Source organism: Halichoerus grypus, chromosome 8 (assembly GCF_964656455.1).
Source record: "Halichoerus grypus chromosome 8, mHalGry1.hap1.1, whole genome shotgun sequence".
Lineage (NCBI taxonomy): Eukaryota > Metazoa > Chordata > Mammalia > Carnivora > Phocidae > Halichoerus > Halichoerus grypus.
The window spans coordinates 137,146,843-137,173,081 of NC_135719.1; the positions used below are offsets into that span (position 1 = coordinate 137,146,843).

General features: G+C 36.3%; 1 protein-coding gene across 1 annotated transcript in view; it reads right to left on the bottom strand.

The window, feature by feature from the left end:
• Positions 1–26,239, bottom strand: part of EML5 (EMAP like 5) — a 168,591-nt gene that overhangs the window by 63,974 nt on the left and 78,378 nt on the right. The window contains exons 11-21 of the mRNA XM_078054081.1: positions 25,887–26,054; positions 25,109–25,215; positions 24,653–24,771; positions 23,183–23,373; positions 15,897–15,998; positions 14,296–14,389; positions 13,254–13,354; positions 7,776–7,978; positions 7,058–7,169; positions 5,663–5,790; positions 725–866 (exon numbers count right to left, since the gene is read on the bottom strand). Coding sequence (XP_077910207.1) covers positions 725–866; positions 5,663–5,790; positions 7,058–7,169; positions 7,776–7,978; positions 13,254–13,354; positions 14,296–14,389; positions 15,897–15,998; positions 23,183–23,373; positions 24,653–24,771; positions 25,109–25,215; positions 25,887–26,054 — 1,467 coding nt within the window. The remainder of the gene's footprint in view (positions 1–724; positions 867–5,662; positions 5,791–7,057; positions 7,170–7,775; positions 7,979–13,253; positions 13,355–14,295; positions 14,390–15,896; positions 15,999–23,182; positions 23,374–24,652; positions 24,772–25,108; positions 25,216–25,886; positions 26,055–26,239) is intronic.

Sequence of the window (26,239 nt, forward strand, 5' to 3'; positions counted from 1 at the left end):
AACTTTTAAGTCAATAGATGGAAATAAAAATAAAGTAACTAAATTACAAATTCATGTTACCTAAGTTCAACTTGGCCTTTATTATGGCCTGACAATCCTTTCCATCATCTGCTGATCCTCATTTCTTATAGTCACAATTTTCAACCTTTTCAACAAGAGCTCCTCCTTCAATGCCTCCATGCTATAAAATAACATTCCCTACCACCTCATTAAGAAATGTGAAGTTATCTGTACATCCTCATTTGCCCTAGGTTAATAATATCTGCCTTGCTCCAAAAATGGAACCCCTTAATCTCTCTATACTGATAGGCTAGCTTCATTTGACTCCTACAAATGTGCTCAGTTCTGTTTCACCCTAAAATGTCCTCCCTTCAGTTCTGCTACCCCTTTTTAAATTAAGCCTTCTTTCTTAGTTTCTGATTATGAATTACACATATTTCATAATCACAAAGGGTGGAAAATTTAGCTTCTGTTTTCTTCTTGTATTCTTGTATTTTTTTCTTTCCAACATAACATTGCAAACTGGCTCAGGATAGGTATGATCAGAGGAGGTCCCACAGCAAAGACTGGGTATAATTAATTTTCTTTAAAAAGCATCATGAGCAAGTGCACATGGAATGAATATTTAAAGTCTTTTTTATATACCTACTATTGCTTTCTTACATTTGTGAGGGTTAGAAAACTGTGACAACTTAATCTATGTTCAAGCCTGAGAGCCTCTTACCCTTTTTCAGTTTCCGGACAGCCAACATACAATGACTAGGAGAGAGATCCCATATTCTTAAGGTTTTATCATCACTTACAGTAGCACAGATGGGCAGGTAAGGATGTGTAGCCAAACCCCACACCTCTCCTTCCATGTGTCCCTACAAAGAAAACACAGTTAAGATCAATTTAACCTAAATATGTGCGTATTTAGAAGAAAACTACAGACAACAACTGACAATATATAATGATAGGATAATGAATAATAGAGTAATCTAATAAACTTTTCTCTTTATCTTTGGAGTATACCTTAAAATAATTTTGTATCAACTTTATCTTCACAATTACAATACAATCAAGTTAGCATCAAAATTAATTTAAAAGCCTAAAATTTCACTGAGTGGAGAGAATAGGAATTGGCTGCCTTGGAATGTTAAAAATTACCATACAGGAGGAACTTCCTTTATGAGAGAGTAAGGAGCGCTGCAGACCAGCTCCCCAGTGAAACTGATGAAATTAATAAAAAAAAATTAAGGTTTCTGGAAATGGTTCTAAGAAGTTATGACAAAAGAAACATTTATTCAAAAAATCTGCTAAAATCTGGTAAGAACGATGGGAGTTTTGCAGTATTTGAACTGAGACCCACTCCTTTCCTCCCTCTTTCCAACTCACTGACTTGAAAAGTCCACACCAGTCTGATGTAACCAAGAACACAGGGTGTGGGTACTCTCTCTCCCTCCCCCCTAATATAATGGACTGTCTTCCCAGAAGGGGCAGGTGACTGGCATTTCTCATCCTGCCCCCAGCTACTTGCTAGAGGCTAAATCCTTGATGAGTGCTGCACACAGGTAGGAATTCCCTTCTGCCCACTCCTATTCTGAGAGGGAGGCTCTACATTGGGGGTCATGCCACTAAGAATACTGGGGCTTCAATATCAATTCAAGAAGACCTAAGGCTACTGCTCCCTACTACCCCCACCTTAAACTGAGCACTCAGCTTCTAAAGCAACGGACACTCAGAAAGGAGCACTCCATTGTCCTCACCCTCAACTCCAGAGCTTTGGATCAGAGATTGTGCCTTGAGGAAGAAGCAAGCAGTAAAACAGCTCCTAATCTCTTCTCAAAGGAAATGACTTCATTTATTACACAGTGTAGAAAAGTTCAAGCCTAAAGATGCTCTTGAAAACAATGAAGGTTATGATGAAAGGTAACTGGAGGTAACTGGTACTTATTAGCTATATAAGCTAAACTGAAGGCCAGTGAGTTTGTCCAACAGAACCAGGGCAATCTCAGAGATACCTGGGAGGAGACTGCTTCAAGTCAGAATAAATCTCAAACACTAATCTAGGGAATGGTGTCCCTTTTAGGGAGCCTGAATTTGATTAGTTTAATCTGTGGAGCAATTTATGCTCTGGGGTAAATGTTGAAAACAGAGCAATCAGCCAGCAACTTAATGGACTTAGTGACTGGGTATGGACAGGGAAAAAGACTATCAAAGAGGAGAGACCACTTCCCAAATCATTTTACGGAGCCAAGATGAGTCTGATACCAAAACCAGACAGACATCACAAGGAAACTATAGACCAATTATCCCTTAAATACAGTCTGTGGATGCTAAAATCCTCAAATATAGCAAACTGATTCCAACACATACAAAAACAATTATACACCACAACCAACTAGGGATGCAAGGTTGGTTTAAAAGGTGAAAACCAATTAATGTAATACACCTTATCAATAGAATAAAATAAAAACCACACTATCATCTCTCAATAGACAAAGAAAAAGCATTTGACAATGGACATAATCTTTCATGATAAAAACTTGCATCACACTAGGAACAGAAGAGTAATTCTTCAATCTGAAGAATCTGAAAAAAGTAATTCTTCAATCTGAAAAATCCAGTTAGCATTAAATTTAATGGTAAGGAGTTGTGAGTTCAAGCCCACGTTGGGTGTAGAGGTTACTTAAACATAATGGTAAAATATTGGATGCTTCCTCCCTAAAATTAGAAACAAGACAAGGATGCTCTCACTACTTCTATTCTACACTGTACTGAAGATTCCAGCCAGGATAATTAGGCAAGAAAAAGAAATAACAGCCATCCTGACTGGAAAGGGAATATAGTAAAACTATATTTGCAGCTCATGATCTTATATAGAGAAAATCTGAAAAATCCACTAAAAAACTATTAGAATAAATGAGGTCTGTTACTAAAAAAATAACTGTGAGATCTGTATACTGAAAACCATAAAACTATTGAAAAAAGTTAAGGATCTAAAAAAAATGGAGAGATCTCATGTTCATGGATATAATTTAATATTGTTAAGAGATGCTACTCCCCAAACTAATCCATAAAATACTGCTACAAAGAATGCTGTACATGTTTTTTTTTTTATACATCTGAATGTACTTCTGTTGTGTACATACATCTACACACTTTTTTAATTCCAGTGTAGATAATCATATGGTGTTAGTTTCAGGTGATTCAACAGTTCTACATATTACTCAGTGCTTACCAAGATAAGTGTACTCTTAATCCCCTTCATCTATACCACCCATCCCCCAACCACCTCCCCTCTGGTAACCATCAGTTTGTTCTCTGTAGTTAAGGGTCTGTTTTTTGGTCTCTATTTTTTTTTCCCTTTGTTCATTTGTTTTGTTTCTTAAATTCCACACGTGAGTGAAATCAGATGGTATTTGTATTTCTCTGATTGGTTTATTTTGCTTAGCATTATACTCTCGAGCTCTGTCCATGTTGTCATCTTGCAAATGGCAAGATTTCATTCTTTTTCTATGGCCGAATAATATTCCATTGTGTGTGTGCGTATATATATACATATATATACATATATACGCACACACATCTATTTTATACATTTATCTAGTGATGGACACTTTGGTTGCTTCCATAATTTGGATACTGTAAATAATGCTGCAATAAACACAGAGTGCATGTACCCCTTCAAATTACTGTTTTTGCATTCTTTAGGTAAATATCCTGTAGTATGACTACTGAATCACAGGGTAGTTCTAGTTTTAATTTTTTGAGGAACCCCCATGCTGTTTTCTAGAGTGGCTGCCCCAGTTTGCATTCCTACCAACAATGCACAAGTGTTCCTTTTTTTCCACATCCTTGCCAATGCTTGTTGTTTCTTGAATTTTTGATTTTAGCCATTATGACAGGTGGGAGGTGATATCTATCTCATTGTGGTTTTGATTTGCATTTCCCTGTATATCTCCACACTTTTAATTATTATAGTTTTATATTATCTTATTTCTAGCATGGAGTTTCTAAAAAATTTTTGCACTATTTTTGGGTATTTTTTTCTTCTAGATGATTTTTTAAAACTCTTCCCAGAATTTCTGAAAAATCTCATTTGGATTTGGTTTATGATCATATTGAATTCATAAGTTATTTAGCTCTTTTAGGTCTTTAGTAAACTTTATAGTTTTCTTAACACTGATCTTGCATATTTTTTCCTGGTTATTGTATAGTTTTTTTTGGGAGTACCATTTTTGTATCACATTTTCTAATTGGTTATTGCTGATTTGAAGAAATGCTATTGATTTTTACATGCTGATTTTGAATTTCACTTTACAGGACTTCATAATTAGTTCTAATAATGTTTCAGTTTATTCTCTTGAATACTCAGGGTATAGGGTTATAATATCTGCAAATAGTGACAGTCTTATCCATTTGTTTCCAACACTTACACTTTATAATGTTTTTCTAGATTGGCTAAGACCTCTCACACAATGTTGGACAAAAATGGTGAGACATGGTATCCTTGTCTTGTTTCTGATGTTTAGGAGACAGACAGTAGATATTTAAAATCTTACACACTATAATATAAAAAATAATAGGATGTCATTTATCACTTCAAACCTTTTCTTACAATTATAAAATTGTCTTTTTGAAAAGTTCTGTCCGTGGATTCATCTGTAAAAGTGTACTTGTGCTAATATTTTCTAAGAGATCATAAACATGTTAAACACCATGACTCCATCATCTTTTTACTTAAAAGGAATATTATGTGACTGAAGTTAAAGAGTAAGACACCAACCTTTGACAGTAAATTCAATATAAAACATTTTGTTATTTGCTTACAAATTCTCCTTGGCACATCAGGATTTTATATTAACATTAAAGCATGTGCAGTGTTCTCCTCTATGTGTGCTCTGTGGTGTTTTAACAGAAGTGAGGTGGGGGGGGAAGTGGGGTTGGAGAAGAAATAAGTCTGTAATAAGAAAGAATGTAATTCTTTTTCAGAATAAAAGGTAAACTCAAAATTGGTGTTACTATATAGAGTTGCAGGAGGACACTTTCAATAGGGTAGATCCTACCTCATTTGCTGAGTTTTATAGTATTGATTTGTCTCCCTACTTTCAGAAAAACAATACATATAGGAAATGTAACAGCATTGCTGATAAAAATGTTAAGGATCAGCCGATCCTGCTCTTTCATTTTGTATTTTTACCATACAAGTGTTTATATTGTTAGATTTTTATTATTAATATTTTCAGTGATGTTTTCAGCAATAAAATTTTTAGCACACATTTATTTTTTAAGTTAGAAACTTAATAATGAAAATAAAGAGTTTCAAAGAAAAACAACTGCCTGAGGTTCAACAAATATACTTCAAAGAAATAAAAATAAATATGAAATAAATTGACTTGGTTAAATTAATTACAACTGTTTTTTCTTTTCATTGGTTTCTTGTTTTACTATAAGAAATTACTTAAAATATTGGCAGTTATTCCACATGATAACATGCATATTTATTTACTGGTATCTATTCATTTAGCTGTAATTAAATTAAAATGTTTTGGTATATATTATCAAATATCTCCCTAATTAATTTAGCATTATTTTTCACTACTGTTAACTTTTGGTTCTTCGGTATTGAATCAATGGCATACAAAGAGAAAAAAGGTATATTAACTTTTCAAATTACCTGGACCAGAAGTGTTATTGGGCCACTTTTATCCACTTCTAGTATTTCACCATTCTTTGTGCCAACTAAAATATGACCATGTCCTAATGATATGGCACGTATAGATGGGTTATCTTCCAAGAGAAGACCTGAAATGTTAAATGGAGATGTTCTTCTAGATTTAAAGTTACTAGAATACAAAGATGTATATATTGCCAACGATGCTATTTTGACAGTGAAAATCACATTACAAGGTTGCTTTTCCCTGTATTTTAAGTATTCTAATAAATGCACTGAATTTACTAATCTCAAAACAATTGCTAATCTCAAAACATACTATAATTCTCTATTATCCCAGATCTTTTACTACTATTCTGATGACTGTTTCTTTTCCTCTTATATTTGCCCCTCCTCATTCACCTCCTTACCTTCTTAGAGCACCTACAATATTCTGGTAATTTTAATTCAATTCAACTTAAGATTGATTCATTTATGTCTACTGTATCCTAGGAAGGCTTCCGAGATGTCTGGTAAACGTAACAGAGACAGCTCCTGCCCTTACAGACCACACAATGAAGAAAACAGACCCTCTGTGAGGAGCGTATTGAAACAGGGACAATTGTAAGGGAATTTTCCCTTTTTTGAGGGGGTGGAGGGGAGATGGAAGTGTTAGAAATCACCCTATTGAGATCTGAAAAATGAGTGTACGGTCAGGTAACTGGAGGAGGCAGGAGGGAGGAGAAAGGGCAAATTCTAGGCAAAGTAATGGCATACAGAAAGGCCTGCAGGTCAGAGACAGTGTGAGGTTGTACCTTAATACACTGAAAGAAAGGGTAAAAGGAAGGGCATGCAGCGATAGACAGGCAAGGTCAACAAAACAAATGTGAAACAAAATGCCAAGTTTAAAAACAAATTCCTGACTGGTAGTAAGTGGGATGCTCATGTGGCAATTTTCTTTGAAACATTAAAAATGATCAAAATTACCATGAATAATCTTGTACTTGGTTAATATTTTACCATCTGTATCAAAGAAAATAGATTTTTGAAAGGACAGTAAGGATTGTGGCTCTAGTTAAATGGCTTCTCCCATTAAATTCTGATGCCTATCTAGTAAAGACAGAAAAAGGTAGTCCATGTGTTCCACCTCAGTGACCACACATGTTAATGAGCAATTAATCTTTTATCCTACAAAGGAAATTAAATCTCAAATCACTTATTATTTTTTTAAAGATTTTATTTATTTGACAGAATGAGAGAGCATACGTAGGCAGAGCAGAAGGCAGAGGGAGAAGGAGAAGCAGATTCCCCACTGAGCAGAGAGCCCGACGTGGGGCACAATCTCAGGACCCCGGGATCATGACCTGAGCTGAAGGCAGATGTTTAACCGACTGAGCCACCCAGGCGCCCTCAAATCACCTTTAGATCCTGGTGCCAAAGCGGCTCTTTTTATAGCATAGGTCTTGAGACATCTTTCAAAGGAGTCATCCCAAAGAGCTACTACACCATCTTTTCCTCCAGTTACGAATCCCTTTGAAAGTAAAAGCTTCAAGTTAATAAAGATCTAAATATTTTTAAAAATAAGAACCTTCCGTATGTTGAAAAATTCTAGAGGAAAGAACATTAACAGCTAAAAGTTACAGCTTGTGAACAAATTAGCATTAGAATCAATTGGGTTTTTTTATATGTCAGCACGGAATCTGCAAAAATATTTACAGGGACACTAAACAATCTACTTTTAGGACTTTAAGAACAAGGTTTGTAATCTGCAACCATAAGGTAGCTCTAACACTTTCAGTAAGATACATATTTTCTCTTGGAAGCTTCATAACCTCATCCTTCAAAAAGAGGATCATGACTAGTTACCTCACAGGATACGGTGATAATAAAGCACTTAAGCAATTGTTGACACAGAAAGAGATTAATAAATATTAAGTTAAACTTTTTCTTTTTTAATAGCAGACCCATTTCACTGTCTTCAGGAGTTTGAAAGAGGAATAAAAGAAGGTAGGAAGACTCTGGTTCAGAGTCTGGGTGGCTCAGCTAAGCAGAAAGACAATATTCCTTTACCTGTGAAAATGCTCTACAATCCATGATCAAATTATGTTTAACTTAAAAATATCTTCAGAATACTTACTTTTTCCAATGCATGCATACTAAACACTGGCCCATCATGTGCTTTAACTGTTTTCACAAGAAAGACATCTCTCCAGATGCACACGTCTCCTGTGGATGTTCCAGAAAAAGCCATCTCTTCTGTCCATCCATACACCGCACACATCATCGTGTCATTTTTCCCCAGTGTGCCTACATAGCCTTTTCTTCCAATCAGTCCTCCCCCTGGTTCATAAAAAATATCAGAGAAGTACCACTTTTGAAAGGTATAAAATTCTAAAGTGATAAAATTTCTTTCCTACTGTAATTGTTTAAATGTGTAACAGTAAGGAAACTTTAAAAGAAAAATGCAGGTCGGGGCGCCTGGGTGGCTCAGTTGGTTAGGCGACTGCCTTCGGCTCAGGTCATGATCCCAAAGTCCTGGGATCGAGTCCCACGTCAGGCTCCCAGCTCATTGGGAAGTCTGCTTCTCCCTCTGATCCTCTCCCCTGTCATGCTGTTTCTCTCTCTCTCTCTCAAATGAATAAAATCTTTAAAAAAAGAAAAATGCAGGTCTCTCAATCAGTAACTTGCCTGGCTGAGACAGCCATATGCATGGCAGCTTTTAGGCCACAGCTCTTTGGATAAAAACATGTACACTAAGTCGGCTTTGATCAATCCTCAGCACTTTTGATTGTTCTTCATAATTTTTATTATGACATATTTAAGAAAACAGAAAGATATAAAAAATACTACAGGAACACATTCCCCTCTCAACCTACACAAAATTACTGAAACAACCAAAGCATGATACCAATCCCATCTCCCTTCTTCACCCCTTATTATTCTGAATGTGATGTGGATTACTTTCATGCATTCTTTAATACATTTTATTACTATTTTTAAATTCTTAGGCAAAAATGTCATATTTTTCATGTTTTAAAATTTTCTATAAATACCATCTTACATGTACAGTTGACCCTGCACAACACTGATTTGAACTGCACAAAAGTCCATTTTTGCACATTATTCAATAGAGTACTATAAATGTATTTTCTCTACCTTGTGATTTTCTTAATATTTTCTTTGTTATAGTTTATTGTAAGATTACACTATATAATAAATACAGCTTACAAAATGTGTGTTAATTGTTTATGTCATTGGTAAGGCTTTGGGTCAACAGTAGGCTATTAGAAGTATTTGGGGAGTCAAAAGTTATATGCAGATTTTTGGGGCACCCAGGTGGCTCAGTCAGTTAAGCGTCTGCCTTTAGCTCAGGTCATGATCCCAGGGTCCTGGGATTGAGCTCCGTGTCAGGCTCCCTGCTCAGCAGGGAGTCTGCTTCTCCCTCTTCCCCTTTCCCTGCTTGTGCATGCTCTCTCACTGGCTCTCAAACAAATAAGTAAAAATATTTTTAAAAAGTTATATGCAGATTTTTGACTGTGCAGGGGGTCAGTGCCCTAACTCCCTGTGTTGTTCAAGGGTCAACTGTATTCCTTTGCAACTTGCTTTTATCACCAATAATCCATTATGAAATTTTATATATGTTGATTTATACCTCTACACTATGCATTTTCATAACTATATAAACATTCCATTATATGAACCTAACAGTCTGTTCATTTTCCTATTAATGGGCACTCAAGTTGTTTCCAAGCATTTGCTATTGAAAACAATGCTTTCTTTTTTTTTTTATTATGTTATGTTAGTCACCATACATTACATCATTAGTTTTTGATGTAGTGTTCCATGATTCATTGTTTGCATATAACACCCAGTGCTCCATGCTGCTTTAAACGTTCCTGCAAAGGTCTCTTCTACACAAGTGCAAGATTCTCTAGGAATGCCTAGGAATGACCACAGTGTATGTGCAGAAGGGAAAGCATATAGATAAGAGGTATCATCTGTTGCCAAACTGTTCTACAAAGTTGATACACCAACTTACACTCTCATTAATAGTGAAAGGAGTTCTTCTTTCCCACCTTTCAGAAATACTTGGTATTGTCAGACTGGGGGATATGAAATACCAACTGAATTTTATTGTGGTTTTAATGTGCCTTTCTCTGATCATTAATGAGCTTTGTCATATTTTCCAATTTAATTGGCCATTCATTACCTAATGATATCTTTTGCCCATTTTTTTCCAACTGAACTCACTCATTCTTTTATTCAAGAAATATATATGCCAGTCACTATTCAAGGCACTGGGGTAGAGCTACAAACAAAACAGACAACAAAATTCTCTGCTCTGTTTCTGTTCAAGGCAGAGGGATCAGCAATGGCCCCCAAATACAGGAATGTGACATGAACCTTCAAGGAACAGTGTCAGGGGTCAGCATGGTGTAGCAAAGAAAATAAGGGAGGTAGTAATGGGAGATGAGGCCACAGAGGTCAAAGGCAGTATTATAGGCCATCATAAGGATTTAACTTTTACTCTGCATGAGATGGGAAGTGGTTAGTGGAATTAAATCTGGCATATCATTTATTAATAGGTTCATTCTGATTTCTGGGTTGAGAGTACATCAGAGAATGGCAAGGAAGAAAAGAGTTAGATGGCTATTTCAATCATCTCGGCAAATGATAAGAGTGGCATGGACCAGGGTGGTAAGCATGGAAGATGATGAAAAGTGGTCATATTCCAAATGTATACAGAAGACTGCCTTTTTTTTTTTTTTTAAGATTTTATTTATTTACTTAGAGAGAGAGAGAGCATGAATGGGGGAAGGGGCAGAGGGAGAGGGAAAGAGTCTCAAGCAGACTCTGAGCGCAGAGCCCGACATGAGGCTCAATCTCATGACTCTGAGATCATGACCTGAACTGAAATCAAGAGTCAGATGCTTAATCGACCGAGCCACCCAGACACCCCTGTCTTTTCTTAACATAGCAGCCAGAGTAGTTCATGAACTTGTAAGGGTAACTAAGTAGAGTGGTAAGGGAAAAAAAAAAACAACAGGTTAGACTGCTCTCAAGAGAAAGGAGAAGATAAATTGCAAAATGAACATGTAAACAACAGTGTAAAGGTATTATAGTACATATATAAGAAACTGATTAGCAACTTGAGGGTAGAGTTGAAGGAGGGTTTTCATTTGGTTTTATTCATTTAAGATAGAGAAATAACCCCATACTTGTATGCTGAATGGAAAGAGTAAGAGGGAAAAATGATGATGTAGGGGAGAAAGGGAAGAAAAACTGGATTGATGTTCTTGAGCAGATGAGAAGAGAAAGGATCTAGTACACAAGTGAAGGGACTGGCTTTCCCTAAAGCACAGACCGTCTATCTGGAGCAGGAGAGGCAAACTACAGGCTGTGGGCCAAGCCCTGCCACCACCTGTGTTTGTACAGAGCCCATAGGTTAGCACTGTGAGCTACAGAAGCCATGCCTGTTTCCTTCTCTACTCCCAGAGCCTGCCTCCCTGACATTTGGCTTCCAACTAGCAGCTGCCCAGGGTCTAAGCTGGTTGTGATCTACAATTTGAGGACTTTGCTAATGGCAACTGCTGAGCACCTAGCAGTGGAATTATAATCCCCAGGAGTTGCCTTAACTCTGGCTAGCTGCCCAAAGTGAGAAAGTAGGGCTGTCTGGGAGAAGAAGAACACACTAGGACCTATGTGTCATTGGGGCATGACTATGGTTCCTCCAGCCCAAACTGCCAGTCCCTTTCACTGCAGCAAGTTGATCTTGGAGACAATGTCTCCAGTTAATGGCAACTGGGTATAAAGCAGGGCAGGAGTTTTCATTCTTGTTCTGTAAGTACTTACATAATATTTTTTATTGTGTCCTTGGGCCTGGGATGTCTAAAATATTTGCTGTCTCACCATTTACAGAAAGAGTTTGCCACTGCCAGTTTAAATAATCAATTGGGTTTTCTGATAGGGCGTAACATATTCCTATCGTACCAGGTCACATCATCACTGCACTCAAAAACTTTCAGTGGCTGCCTGCCCCTACCAACCATGGAATAGAGTTCAAATTTCTTAGAGGACAGCTTAATAATTTACGAGTTGGAATTCTCAAAGCCTAGTTCTGAGACAGGAGGTAAGAAGTTCCCTTTTAGCCTTAGGCCGAATCCATTTTTACTTAATTTACATCAAGTTATGCATTTAGAGGCTTAGACAGCACTTACTCAGATTAATAAAGAGGTTACTTATTTCTCAGTTTGCTAGTGAACTCCGTGGATCAGAACCCCAGAAGTAAGGAAGGTTGAAAGGCACATCAAAGTTTTAACATTTATCCTTATGGTTCAGTTTCAGGTCTACTATGACTAATCAAACTTAAGAAAAAAAGTCATTCAATTGTAAATCTCTTCATTCTAAGGCTATTTACTTCTTTTGTCTCTTATTGCAAAGAAATTTATAGGCTTTTTGTTTTTTTCAAGACAAATAATAAGCATTACTTGCTTGGTATTTGCAATTCTAAATAAATAAGGCATTCTAAAATTTTATTTAAATATATGGGAATAAAAATGTGAAAATACTTTTTTACTTTGTAAACGTATATACACTATGATCTGATGAGTTTGTGATAAAGTATTAAATCCAAGTGTGAAAATCAATTCATGTTCTATGTAGTTTACAATTTGAAAGTAACTTGAACTTGGGAAATGTCTTCACTAAAACTATTGTTATTTATGTTTTACTTCTTCCTATATTTGTGTATTTTATCTGAAAGGTTTAAGTATGCTGAGACTTTGATATCAAACTGGTGGAATTTATAAGTGTACTATTTTATTTAGAAAAGAGACATTTTTTTATTTTAAAATATGAACTTCCACAGCTCCTAATCTACAGTTACAAATGACTAGTTATACAATATTCCGTTTCTGTATCATTTTATAGCATAAAAGAACTTTTACAAAATTTTTCATTTTCAGTTTATACTAAAAAACATGTCTTTAACAGAAGAAGAAAGGAGTCTGGATATCACTTGATTAATCTCATAAGTTAAACACTTTTTAAAAAAAGATTTTATTTATTTATTTGAGAGAGGAGAGGGAGTGTGCAGGGGGAGGGAGAAGCAGACTCCCTGCTAAGCAGGGAGCCCAAAGCGGGGCTCAATCCCAGGACCCAAGACCATGACCTGAGTTGAAGGCAGATGCTTAACCTACTGAGCCACCCAGGTGCCCCAAGTTAAACCCTTTTGAAAATATGAATACTACATTAATGTAATCAATAAATAACAATAAAATCAACCTTACATTTGTTTAAAATATATCAAGACAGTTGTGAATCACTGGAAAAAACAAATATTTTGGATAATTTTAGATTTTCATAAACAATAAAAAGGTAACAGTATTCTTGTATACTCCTTGCCCAATTCCCCCTAATGTTAACACCCTACATAACTACAGACTAAGAAACCAATATGTTTGGTGCATTTCTATTAACTGAACTCATTTCACCTGTTTTCCACTAATGTCTCCTTTCTGTTCCAGGATCCAATCTAGAATACTGCACTGCACTTAGCTAAATGACTTTTAAAAGTAATAATTTCTTTCAAAGGAGTAAAAAAGAACTTCCTTACCTGCTCTACGCCAAAATTTCACGTGTTTAATTCCAGCTGTAATTAATTTATCAGGCACGTATGGGTTCATCTTTACAACAAAAATCTTATCTTTACTCCCTCTGAAAAAAAACCAAAATGTTTTAACTCTGAAGATAAATCTCTCCTATAATAATCTTTTGCCTAATAATCCATACCCTATTTTTGATTACTCCATTACTGAATCCTTTGCCCACTTATCTCTCAGGTTTGGGCTATGTAATCATGCATTTGTACATTTGTTATTTTGTCATAATTTTAATTTAATTCTTCTCAACGTAATCTTCAAACATAGGAAAGTGAGAACTGAATTTCTTTTGGATAGCACCTACTATAGTACTGTGCATAGGGAATTGTGGCATGAATCAGTTACAGAAAAAATTCTTATAATACTTTTTTACAGCTTAATATAGCCATTCCAAACACAAAGTTCCTCTTAAACTATGTTTTATTTGGCCATTGTCTATGTACTGAAAAAAGCATTTATCTCTATTTTAAAAGTGCTTTAATGTCGCACAATAGGATGTTAAAAAAAATAATCTGACACTTGACTATTTCCTCCTTTAAAGCAATTGTTAATATTTTTATTATAAAAATAATACATGCTCATAGTGCAAAATTTAGAAAATGGAAAATGCGACAGAAAATACACATAATCTATAGCTTCTTTATGATATACATGTGTACGTATCATCTGTCACTCAAATATAAGATTTGAGCATTTCCAATGGTTACATCGTAGTTTACTGTACAGAATTCACTTTCCCTATAAATTAAAAATTTAGGTAACAGCTACTTCCAGTGTCTTATTACAGTAAAAGCAGGTTCACAAGGGATAAACCTACTAATGAATTCTTAAATCATTTGTCTTTTTACCATGATTATACTATTTATTCAATGGTAATAAAGACAGCAGCAATTTAAAAAAAAGGTTACGTTTGTTTGATTTCAAAACTGTTTTAACTGAAAAAACTTTTAAGTAATTTCATTATTTTGCCAGTGTGATATCAAGATTTTTCCCCACCTTGCTACCGAAAGTTTCTCTCCTTTCTTCCAGTCCCACAGCACAACAGTGTGGCTATCATCTATTCCAACTGAAGCCAAGCGTTTCCCATCCGCTATAAAAATCAGAGAGAGAGAGACTGACCATTAACATTCAGAAGATAAAAACCATTCAGTACATATTCTAAAACCACAGCACCATATTTAAAATTGTATAAAATGATGTTAAATGTTAGGCAAGCACACACATAGCTATAAAAAGAACCAGAATTCGTAAGCAGGGGAAGAATAATTTCTTAAAGGATCTAAATATTGTCAACATCTTTTTTTGACCTTGTTTTCCTTATTTCTCCACCAGATTAGAATGGAGGGAAGGAGGAAGGTAAGTGGAAAAGAGAGATTTTAAAATGAGAAGGAAAGGAAAATAAAGAAGGAAAGATTTACTTCAATTAAATTTACTGTAAGAACTCTATTGTGATATAGGACTCAGTGATTATGAAAAGTTAATTGAATGAAAAAAGATGTAGGTTACAACCATGTTTCGTCATTAATAGGACTGTTTTCAGTTAAGGTCAATTATATTATTTGTTACTATTATCAAACAAGTAATGAAGGTGTTGGACAAATGACTGAACGAAGTCAGTCATGCTGACAGCTGTGCACATGTTTACAGGTTGCAAAGGCTCAAACTACAGTTAAACATTTGCCACTCTGCCACTTTTTGCAAACCTCATTTCGTTATCATTCCTAGTGATATTGTTCTTGTTGACTCCTTTAGTTTGCCATTAATCTTATTTCTTGACTTTTAGATCCCTAAATGCATATTTATGCTTCCCCCCATATTGACTCTCATTTCAGTTAGAGCAGCAGAAAGTACAAATTTACTGTTCCTTAAAATGAAATCCTCTATCAGTGGTATTTCTACCCTCTTCCCAATCCACACCCTAGCTTTCATTGTAGCTCCATGTGTATTTGTTAAACTTTTTTTAAAAAAAGATTTTATTGAGAGAGAGAAAAAGAGAGAGAGAGAGAGAGCACATGAGCGGGGGGGAGAAAGAGAGGGAGAAGCAGACTCCCCAGGACCCTGAGATCACGACCTGAGCTAAAGTCAGACGCTTAAGCGACTGAGCTACCCAGGTGCCCCTAAACTTTTAAATACACAGCAAAGAGCTAAAATGGTTTGAAATTATTTTTATAAGATAGCTTGGAATTGTCACTTTGTAGAAATGTTATAAAACACATATTTCAATGTTCACCTCTTTCTTTCTTAGCTTTTACCCTAAACATTTTCAGTTTACTCTGTGGCTGTAAAATATTGTGACATTGGGGTTTGCCCAAAGTGGGAGATACATACCACTAGTGGGTAATTCAGATGGTTTTAGATGTTATGTAGACATTTTTACATAGAAACATGTTTGTATTAATGGGTATTAAAAATAATACTCATTAAATTATAAGCCAGCCAGCAAACCCACACTCTCTGTTTGGTTAGCACTATACACTTGAAAACAACTGTGAAGGTCATAGCTACGTGACAAGTTTAGGTAACACCAATTTAGACTATAATGCTATATATCACCTCTGCATTTTGGTCATTCTTACTGAGACAGAAAGCATCCTTACCTGAGAAATCAACAGCACAGACACCATATTGGTGGCAGCCTTTTAATACTGACAACGGTTTAATGGTCTCTGTATCCCATATGTGAATTGAGGGATCCCTACCTACCTACAATAGAAAGAATTATAAAAGTCATACAATTACTTTTCATATCTATTAAAAGGAAATAAAACAGGAGATTTTACAGTCCTTGTCTTATCTGTTACAGGCATTTATCAAATGAAAAATATAAAGCAGATCATATATGTGACTGACATTTCTTTCTTATATTTTTTGAAGTGCTAATGAGGCTAGGCTTACTGCTTCTAGAAATGTGCTATGTGACTCACAAATCTGATCCTATACATCACAATAAAGATAATGCTTACTGAGTGCCTATAATTGGCTGTGTTCCCATGCTAGATACAATGAGCATAAGACATTCAGGAAAATTTTGCAAACTCATTAGGAAAACAAGATATTTTCAGTTAAATTAGAATATCTGATAACATAGGCTTAATGAAGATGAAAAGATTATAAGGAATTGGAAGAGATGATACTTGACCTGGGCCTTCAGAAGCTCAGTCTCAGATAAAAAGAGAAGCAAGTACATTCTAGGCCAGGATAATGGTATAAACAGAGATACAGAGGGGTTAAAGTACCAAGCACATAAATAAGACTGTGAACAGATGCTATCACTTATGTTTTAACTTGGGTTATATGTTCACTAATATACAGGTAAACTATAATTCGTAATTATTCCTTTAGACTCAAGTGATCACTGTCTTTAACTATGAGGATGAAGAGATAGAATAGCTTTGCCTGTAAAGACAACTCCCAAAATAATGAATATAGCTGACAATTATTAATTTTGACACTGATTTTATATAAAGACATAACAAACGACAAGACCGCCATCAGCCAATATTTCATTAGGTTTTTTAGCCAAATGTTCCCCGTGACTGTTTTCTATTGAACTTCTGCAGAGCATGGTATTTTTGTTTTTTAAAGATTTTATTTATTTATTTGAGAGAGAGAATGAGATAGAGAGAGCATGAGAGAGGGGAGGGTCAGAGGGAGAAGCAGATTCCCTGCTGAGCAGGGAGCCCAATGCGGGACTCGATCCCAGGACTCCAGAATCACGACCTGAGCCAAAGGCAGTCACTTAACCAACTGAGCCACCCAGACGCCCGAGCATGGTATTTTTGAGAACTTTGCAGTACCATTGTCTCTAGGTTCTCTGATCTCCTGGACTCTTACTACTGGGTTTCCTTTGCAATTTCATCACCTGTCCCTTAAATACAAACTTCCCCAAGATTCTGCCTTTAAAACTCCAGTCTTTTCATTCCACATTTTTGCCTTGGGCTATCTCAATTCCAGTTTCAATGGTTAAATCAACAAATGACTCCCAAACTCTTCTAATCACTGAACTCTTCTGAATTTTTTTTTTTTTTAAAAGATTTTATTTATTTATTTGACAGAGAGACACAGCGAGAGAGGGAACACAAGCAGGGGGAGTGGGAGAGGGAGAAGCAGGCTTCCCGCGGAGCAGAGAGCCCGATGCGGGGCTCAATCCCAGGACCCTGGGATCATGACCTGAGCCGAAGGCAGACACTTAACGACTGAGCCACCCAGGCGCCCCTTTTTTTTTTTTTTTTAAAAGATTTTATTTATTCATTTGACAGAGAGAGAGCACAAGCAGGAGGAGTGGCAGGCAGAGGGAAAGGGAGAAGCAGGCTCTCCGCTGCGTAGGGAGCCCGATGCGGGACTCGATCCCAGGACCCTGGGATCATGATCTGAGCCAAAGGCAGACGCTTAACTGACTGAGCCACACAGGTGGCCCTCTTCTTCTGAATTTAAGACTTACATTTCCAACTGCCTACTGGACATCTCACATGGAAACAATGATGATGATAACAAAGGCTAGTATTTATGGAGAACTGACTTATGTCCCAGAAACTTTTCTAAACACTTTACAAGGACTGACTCACTTAACAATCAAAGCAATTCTAGGAGATAGGCACCGACAGTATCCTTATTTTTTTTTGAAGATTTTATTTATTTGAGAGAGAGAGAGCACAGAAGAAGAGGGAGAAGCAGACTTCCCAATGAGCAGAGAGGCTGACACAGGGCTTGATCCCAGGACCCCAGGATCATGACCTGAAATGAAGGCACCCGGGCACCCCAGTATCCTTATTTTGAAACAGGCATAGAGAGGCTAGGTAATTTCCCCACAGCTAATATGTGAGGAAGCTTGGATAACACCATGTTCAGTGCTGGTGAAACTAATTAACAGAATGAGTGTTTTTAGAGCCTACTTGGGGCATGTCAGTCAGGGATGAGGGGAAAAGGGTGAGGTTAGGCAAGTTTTCAGATATGTTACTTAACCTAAGTCTTAAAAGGAGTAGAAATTAGATAAAGTTGGAGGGTTGAACAGAACTGGAGGGTAAGAATTTTCCAGAGGAGGGAACTAAGTAAAAGATGTGAAGCAGTACTATATATACATGGACAAATTCTAAATAGCTCAAAAGGCAGGAGCATAGTTTACAAGGAGGTAACTGGTAAGAGATAAGGAGTCTATTGGCCTAGGTTAAATGTCTTGAACTGCATGCTAGTGAGCTTACACATTAGTGTAAGAGCTACTAAGAAGAAGATAATACAGAAGAAAAGAAAGATTATTAGTGGATTGGGGAAACAGTTAGGTGGAAAAATCTGAAGATGTAAGACTAGTTGGTTGGTTATAACAAAAGATTAGCTGAAAAGATTCTGAAGCACAGAACTGCCAGCAGAGATAAGGTAAGATATAAATACAAAACGACAAAGCAGAGAGACATTCATGGTAGAGAACTGAACTATATTCAGGGAAAATCTTGGATGTTACTCTGGGACTGACTGGCTATAATGTGTGAGGGAGAACAAGTCAAACTCTAGGGCTTAGGCAACCAGGTTAATACAGCGTCACATTCTAAGTAGGAAATACAAGGAAAGCTTCACCTCATTTATCTCCATTCTGGACATGCTGAATCTGAGTTACCCATAAAATACCTAAATGAGTATGTTTTTAGTAAATTTTTAGTGAATTGTATATAGACAGTAATTCATCCAACTCATACTAGATTGTGAGCTCTTGACATGGCAGCTAATCTGAATTGTGCTTCCCCATGACATTTACTGCTTTTTAAAAAAATTTTTAATTCAATTAATTAACATATAATGTACTATTGGTTTCAGAGGTACAGGTCTATGATTCATCAGTCTTATATAATACTTAGTGCTCATTACATCACATGCCCTCCTTAATGTCCATCACCCAGTTACCCCATCCCTCCACCCCCTTCCCCTCCAGCAACCCTCAGTTTGTTCCCAATGACGAACAGTTTCTTACGGTTTGTCTCCCTCTCTGGTTTCATCTTATTTTTTCCTCTCTTCCCCTATGATCCTCTGTTTTGCACCCCAATGTTTACAGCAGCATGTCCACAATAGCCAAACTATGGAAAGAGCCCAGATGTCCATCAACAGAGGAATGGATAAAGAAGATGTGGTATATTATGTATATAATTTTTCAACTTTACTGAGATATAATTGGCATATAACATTGCATAAGTTTAAGGTGTGCAACCTGTTGATTATATAAATTCTCCTTTTACTGGAGACAGACTCAGCCCAGAGACAGCATAAGAGGAATGTGCAAAGAAACCTTACTCTAAGAATTTTGTCCCATATATACCTTCTCACAGTGTGTCGCCCTTGGAAGCCTAAAACTGCTTTCCTTTGTCCTGTCATTTCTCTACCAGTCTACTGTTTTCTATATATGCTGAAATTCTAAGCCACCATTTTGAGTTACTTGGGTTTAGATTTCTCCAACGTGATGTGCTCTACACCTGTTAATAAACTTTTTGTTTTTCTTTGTTAATTTGGTTTTTTATTAAAGACCCCCGCTGAAAACCTAGGATGTCTAGAGGTAAAGTTTTGCCTCCTCTGCAGTAGGTATCCAGGGATGTCCTGTGGGCATATTTTTAAATTTTATTATGTTATGTTAATCACCATACATTACACATCATTAGTTTTTGATGTAGTGTTCCATGATTCATTGTTTGCGTATAACACCCAGTGCTCCATTCAGTACGTGCCCTCTTTAATACCCATCGCCAGTCCAATCCATCCCCCCACCCCCTCCCCTCTAGAACCCTCAGTTTGTTTCTCAGAGTCCATAGTCTTTCATGGTTCGTCTCCCCCTCCAATTTCTCCCCCTTCATTTTTCCCTTCCTACTATCTTTTTTTTTAAAACATATAATGTATTATTTCAGAGGTACAGGTCTTACACAATTCACAGTGCTCACCATAGCACATACCCTCCCAAATGTCTATCACCCAGCCACCCCATCCCTCCCACCCCCCACCGCTTTTAATTTAATCTGGCCTGAGTTCTCTCCAATCCCAGACTCATGGTAGCAAATGACCAGTTTTTCTACAGCCTTCATTAGAGTAGTACCAGAATAATGTTCCAAATCCTTGCCAAACACAATGGGTAAATAATTGTGCCCTAAGAAGAAACTTTTCTATAAACTAAGGCTAAATGGTGCCCCTAAAGCCCTCATGAACTCTTTTAATTAATTCTTCATTATGCCTCTAAGATTTGAATATTTTAGGCTACTCACAATTCTTTAAATAAGCTGTGTTTTGTGGGATTTTTGCCCCACGTTTACAAATAACACACTTAGAACACCTTCTCCTACCTCCCCTGTCAAGTAAACTACTCAGCTTAAATGTCCTCAGCTCCATGAGGGTTTCCCTGATTCTATTTGGCACAATTAATCAGTCCTTTGTTACAATGCAAAAGGAATTTATGCATATCTCCACATTAGTGGTTCTCAGCAGGAGGCGATCTTTGCCTCCCAGGCAACATTTGACACTGTGAAGACATTTATTATTTTTGCATTTTTAAAAATTTTATTATGTTATGTTAATCACCATACATTACATCATTAGTTTTTGATGTAGTGTTCCATGATTCATTGTTTGCATATAACACCCAGTGCTCCATGCAGAACGTGCCCTCTTTAATACCCATCACCAGGCTAACCCATCCCCCCCACCCCCCTCCCCTCTGTGAAGACATTTTCGGTTGTCACAACTGGATGGATGCTGTTACTGACATCTAGTGAGTAGATGCCAGGGATGCTGCTAAACATACTACAATACATAGGATTGCACTGTACACAGCAATGCAATTATCCTCACAACAAAGAATTATCTGGCCCAAGGGATGCCTGGGTGGTGGTTCAGTTAAGCGGCTGCCTTCGACTCAGGTCATGATCCCAGGGTCCTGGGATCAGGTCCCGCATCCGGCTCCTTGCTCAGTGGGAGACTGCTTCTCCCTCCGCCTGCTTCCCCCTGCTTGTGCGTGCTCTCTCTCTGACCAATAAATAAATAAAATCTTAAAAAAAAAAAAAAAAAAGAATTATCTGGCCCACGATGTCAGTAGTGCCAAGGTTAAGAAGCCCTGCTCTATACTTACAACCTTGTATCATGATTTTTCTTGCATGTATGTCTTCTCCTTCAGAATATGAATGCTTACCATGGCAAGAACATGTCTTATTTATCTTTATATTCCCAGCACATTTCCTGGTACACACCATGTGCTCTATGAATTTTTTCAAGAAATGGAAGAAAGGAGGGAGAAAAAGGAGGGAGGCGAGGAAGGAGAAAGAGAGAGAAAGACCAAGAGGGAGGCACAAACAGAGGGAGGGAAGATGGAAAGAAAAAGGGAAGAGATTTCTCACCTTTCAGGAAAGCTGAATAGAGTAATGCAAGTTGCCCAGCCCTACCTCAATATACCCTAGAAGGTATATTTACACAGTGTTTAAAAAGCCAGACACACTAAGGGAGCTTTAAGCCTTACCATTTATTAGCTGAAAGATCTTTGAGAAAATAATTTCTTCAGACCTAAACTTCCTCATTTGTAAATGGAAATGATTTCACCCTCACAGAGGTGAGGAGTAAAATACAGTTGTAAAATACAAGTGATCTTTGAACAACATGGGGGTTAGGGGTTCCAATCCCTGCACAGTCAAAAATCCACATATAACTTCTGATTCTCGAAACACTTAACTATTTTTTTTTTAAAGATTTTACTTATTTATTTGAGAGAGAGAGAGCATGAGCGGGGGGAGGGTTAGAGGGAGAAGCAGACTCCCCGCTGAGCAGGGAGCCGGACATGGGGCTCAATCCCAGGACCCTGGGATCATGACCTGAGCCAAAGGTAGATGCTTAACCGACTGAGCCACCCAGGTGCCCCTCAAAACACTTAACTATTAATAGCCTAACTGTTGACCAGAAACCTTACCAATAACATAGTCAGTAAACATAATTTTGTAAGTTACATGTATTATATACTATATTATTATGATAAAGTAAGCTAGAGAAAAGAAAATGTTAAGAAAATCGTAAGGAAAACGTTTATAGTACTGTAAAAAATCTACATGTAAGTGGAGCCATGGAGTTCAAACTTATGTTGTTAAGGGTCAATCATATATACTAAGAAACTAGTAAAGTGCTTACATATAGAAAGAATATTTATAAATATCACCCTTTTCCTCCTTCTCTAAAAATATCCATATAGAGAAATAGCAGTTAAGACTTTTCCCAGTGTTTTCTATTTCAACATTTCTGCTTTGTACTTTGGTAAACCTGATTAGGTAAATATCATGGCTGTAAAATAAAAAGTCATCCTGTGTGTCACAGAATGTGTGTTAATTTTATTATTTTAGATAATTCAAAGAAACCAGATTTCTAGTCTTTGTTTTCTATGTTTACTCACAAATTTTAAAAAAATATATCCTGACAGAAGACAAGCCAGAGCTCTTAGTTCCAAATAAAAAATAATAATAATCAAAACAGTATCTCAAAGGAAAAGTGTAGGAAAAAAGTTGGAATAAATTTTATTTGTAATATGAAAATAAAATTCCATTCTTTGTTTTTTTTTTGTTTGTTTTTTTTTATTTTTTTTTTAAAGATTTTATTTATTTATTTGACAGAGAGAGAGATAGCGAGAGCAGGAACACAAGCAGGGGGAGTGGGAGAGGGAGAAGCAGGCTTCCCGCCAAGCAGGGAGCCCGATGTGGGACTCGATCCCAGGACCCTGGGATCATGACCTGAGCCGAAGGCAGACGCTTAACGACTGAGCCACCCAGGCGCCCTAAAATCCCATTCTAAATAATTCATTATTCTTCATTTCCTAGAAAACGAAAGATAGATTTTTTTTTTTAAAGTGGACTAAACTAACTGTAAATCCAAACAAAGGTCTAACCTACCTGCCCTGTTGCCACATAGTCTTTCAAAGGATGAATGGCCAGGCAGAGAATATCATCATCATGGCCCAGGTAAAAGCGCTGTGTGTTCTGCTGTCGGTTGTAAATGACACCCACTGCTGCTACGTGGTACACAATTTCACCGGTTTGAGTATAAAACAGATTACTTCGACAGTCATAACCTCTGTAACTGAAAATAGAAAACGTATCATATAGAATTAACCGTAGCCTTTTATCTGGTAAATACAGACTACACAGAGTAGCAGGTACCTGTAGGTCATTCAATCTCCAGTTTTACAAGATACTAAACAACTAAAACAAAATACAAGTATCTCGAATTCCATAAACTTTTATGAACTTCTCTGATTGCAAATAGCTAAATCCAAGCTATAATAATGAATGAAAAAAGGTATATATAGTATACTACTATTTGCATAAGTGTATTATTAAATTTGTGTACTATAGAACAAAAATTGATGCTCTTTTACAAATGAAAGGGTATAGAACTGCTCTAGGAGGGTGAAAAATGATGCCTGGGAGGACAGAGCTGGGAAGATTTTATTTATTTATTTTTTTTGAAGATATAATTGGTTTTATTAAAAGATTCATGAATCTGGCAGTCTCCCATCTAGCAAGCAGAGGGGAGTTCCCTGGGAGAAGGATATTCAAACTGTATGCTTTTATACGCATTGTTGAACCATGAGAATATACATTCCAAAAATGTTCAAACAACAATTTAAAAATATTATACACAGCCAAAAAAAAAAGCTGAATATTTTTAAAATGGTCAATACAATTCCATTTGTAGTAACCTTTCTTTGAGCTTCAAAGAAACTCAATGTACAATATGTAACTGCATGGAAATACTGCCTATTTTAACAATGGAGATAAAATATTCTTGCTAAATGAATCCTTTTTTAAATTCCTGAAAGCATTATCAGTCAGGTAAGAAAACGATTACTAGGTAGAAGGGACAGGAAGGGCTGAATTGGAGAATCTGTTGTTCTAGGATGAAATGTGAGACTTGTATTGCTGATGTTCTAAGAAAATCCAGAAACCATATTTTACTAAAATTAAAATATAAAGACCAAATGCAGGGCCCCAAAAAAGGTCACAATATAATTCCAAATCAGAATTATTTAGGGGAGATAATAATCTCTCATATTTTACTTACTTTCATTTGTTTAAAGACAAGAGATCCATGTCTATAAATATTAATACTAAATTTTCATAAGATAAATTATTATAAACACTCATATAGTGCTTATTATGTGCAGGACAATATTCTAAGTCACCACAAACACTGACTTATTTACTCCTCATCAGAACCCTATGAAGTAGGTACTGTTACCTTCATTTTACAGATGGGGAAAGAGGCACAGAGAGGTGAAGTGATTTGCTCAAAGTCACATAGCTACTAAATGTGAACCAAGATGCAAACACATAAATGAAAAACAGTTGTTTCATACCCGTGAACAAAGTGTAATCGAATACTATTTCCTGGAGCCCGCTCTCTTCTTTTAGAAGTACCACTTTTTTGTTTCTCCTTGTACTGTTCTTTAAGCTGAGGTAGATCTTCTTTGTAAACCTTTAAATAATGTACATAAATAAAAATACTATTAGAATATAAATAAAGGTGTTCACAAATTCCTAATGTAACTTTCAGACACTTGGTTACTATTGATCACTAAAGTTTTAACACTTATCTTAAATAGGAAGGTATTTTATGAAATTTCCTTCCTTGGAAATAACAAATTTACATTTTCTATGTATCACACTGACAAATATGTATTCAGTGTTTCACAAAATTCTTATACTTCATAAGAAAATATTTTAAAGAGAATAAATGGGAGTGTACTGTGACAAAAAGCTATAGGCAAACAGAATACAGGCATATTTGAAAATCATGTGATGGTAATAATTACCTGCCGACGGTAGGTAAGCTGGGTCTCTTGTTCAATTTCAGAATCCAGCTCTGGAACATCAGACAGATCTGAATCTGATTCATCACTATTAGAGTCAGCCAGACTTTCTGCAGTTTTTAAAAAATGAAACATTACTTGTTTGAAGAACATTCATTTTCAAAACAGCACTGTAAAATTAATGATTAAGAGCTGTGCCAACTGACAGGGTGACAAGCCATAAAACCACCAAATGAAATGATCTATTCAGGTGACACAGATGTCAGTAAACTGTACTACAGATTACCTCCCTCTTCACCCACTGCAAACTCAACACTACTTTAAGTTCCTTCACTGGCACCCGTGGCTGCTACATCAAACTTAAATGTTGGTGCAAACATAAGTGAATATAACCTATAATTAACGTGAAAAATATCTAGAAAATACTATATGCAACAAATGAATTGACATTAATTTTTCTTTGTCAAAAAACCATATATGAAACCTAGATACCTATCTCCCCAAGAATATATTAAATGTTTGTTTTGATAATATAATGGTTTCTTCACTCATTGTTGGGTGGATTAAAATGCATGCAAAAGTACTTTGTATTGCATGCTCTGACATCTGACTCTAAACATATATGCCTAGTATTTTAATTTAAAATTTCCACTAGTAAATTTAAAATTTCCACTATACTGTTAATTATAAGGCTAGATTACACTTCAATAGTAAAATTGTTACTTTGGGGTTAGTGAAGTTTTTTGACAGAGAAATTCTTTAGGCAGTGTGTACTACTCACCTTGGGGTGCTATGTGAAGAGCATCTTTTAGTTTTCTTTCAGGAATAAATTTCCACTGAAAGACAGAGTGATCTGCTCCACCAATAGAAATAACCCACTGATAGTCATGTGACCACCTGACATTCGTTATGTGAGCCGAATGGCCAATATATTTTTTAAACTTGGCCCCTATAACAAAAATGCCTTTAAATTGATAAACAAATGCCAACACATGAAAATACCACTTCAAACAACAATTTCTATCCCTGAACCACCAATACATCCTCCCTCCATTATCTTAATTATGATCAAAGGGTAAAAATATTAATTCAAAAGTTTGTGGAATGAACAAATGAATGAGTCTACATCAAAGG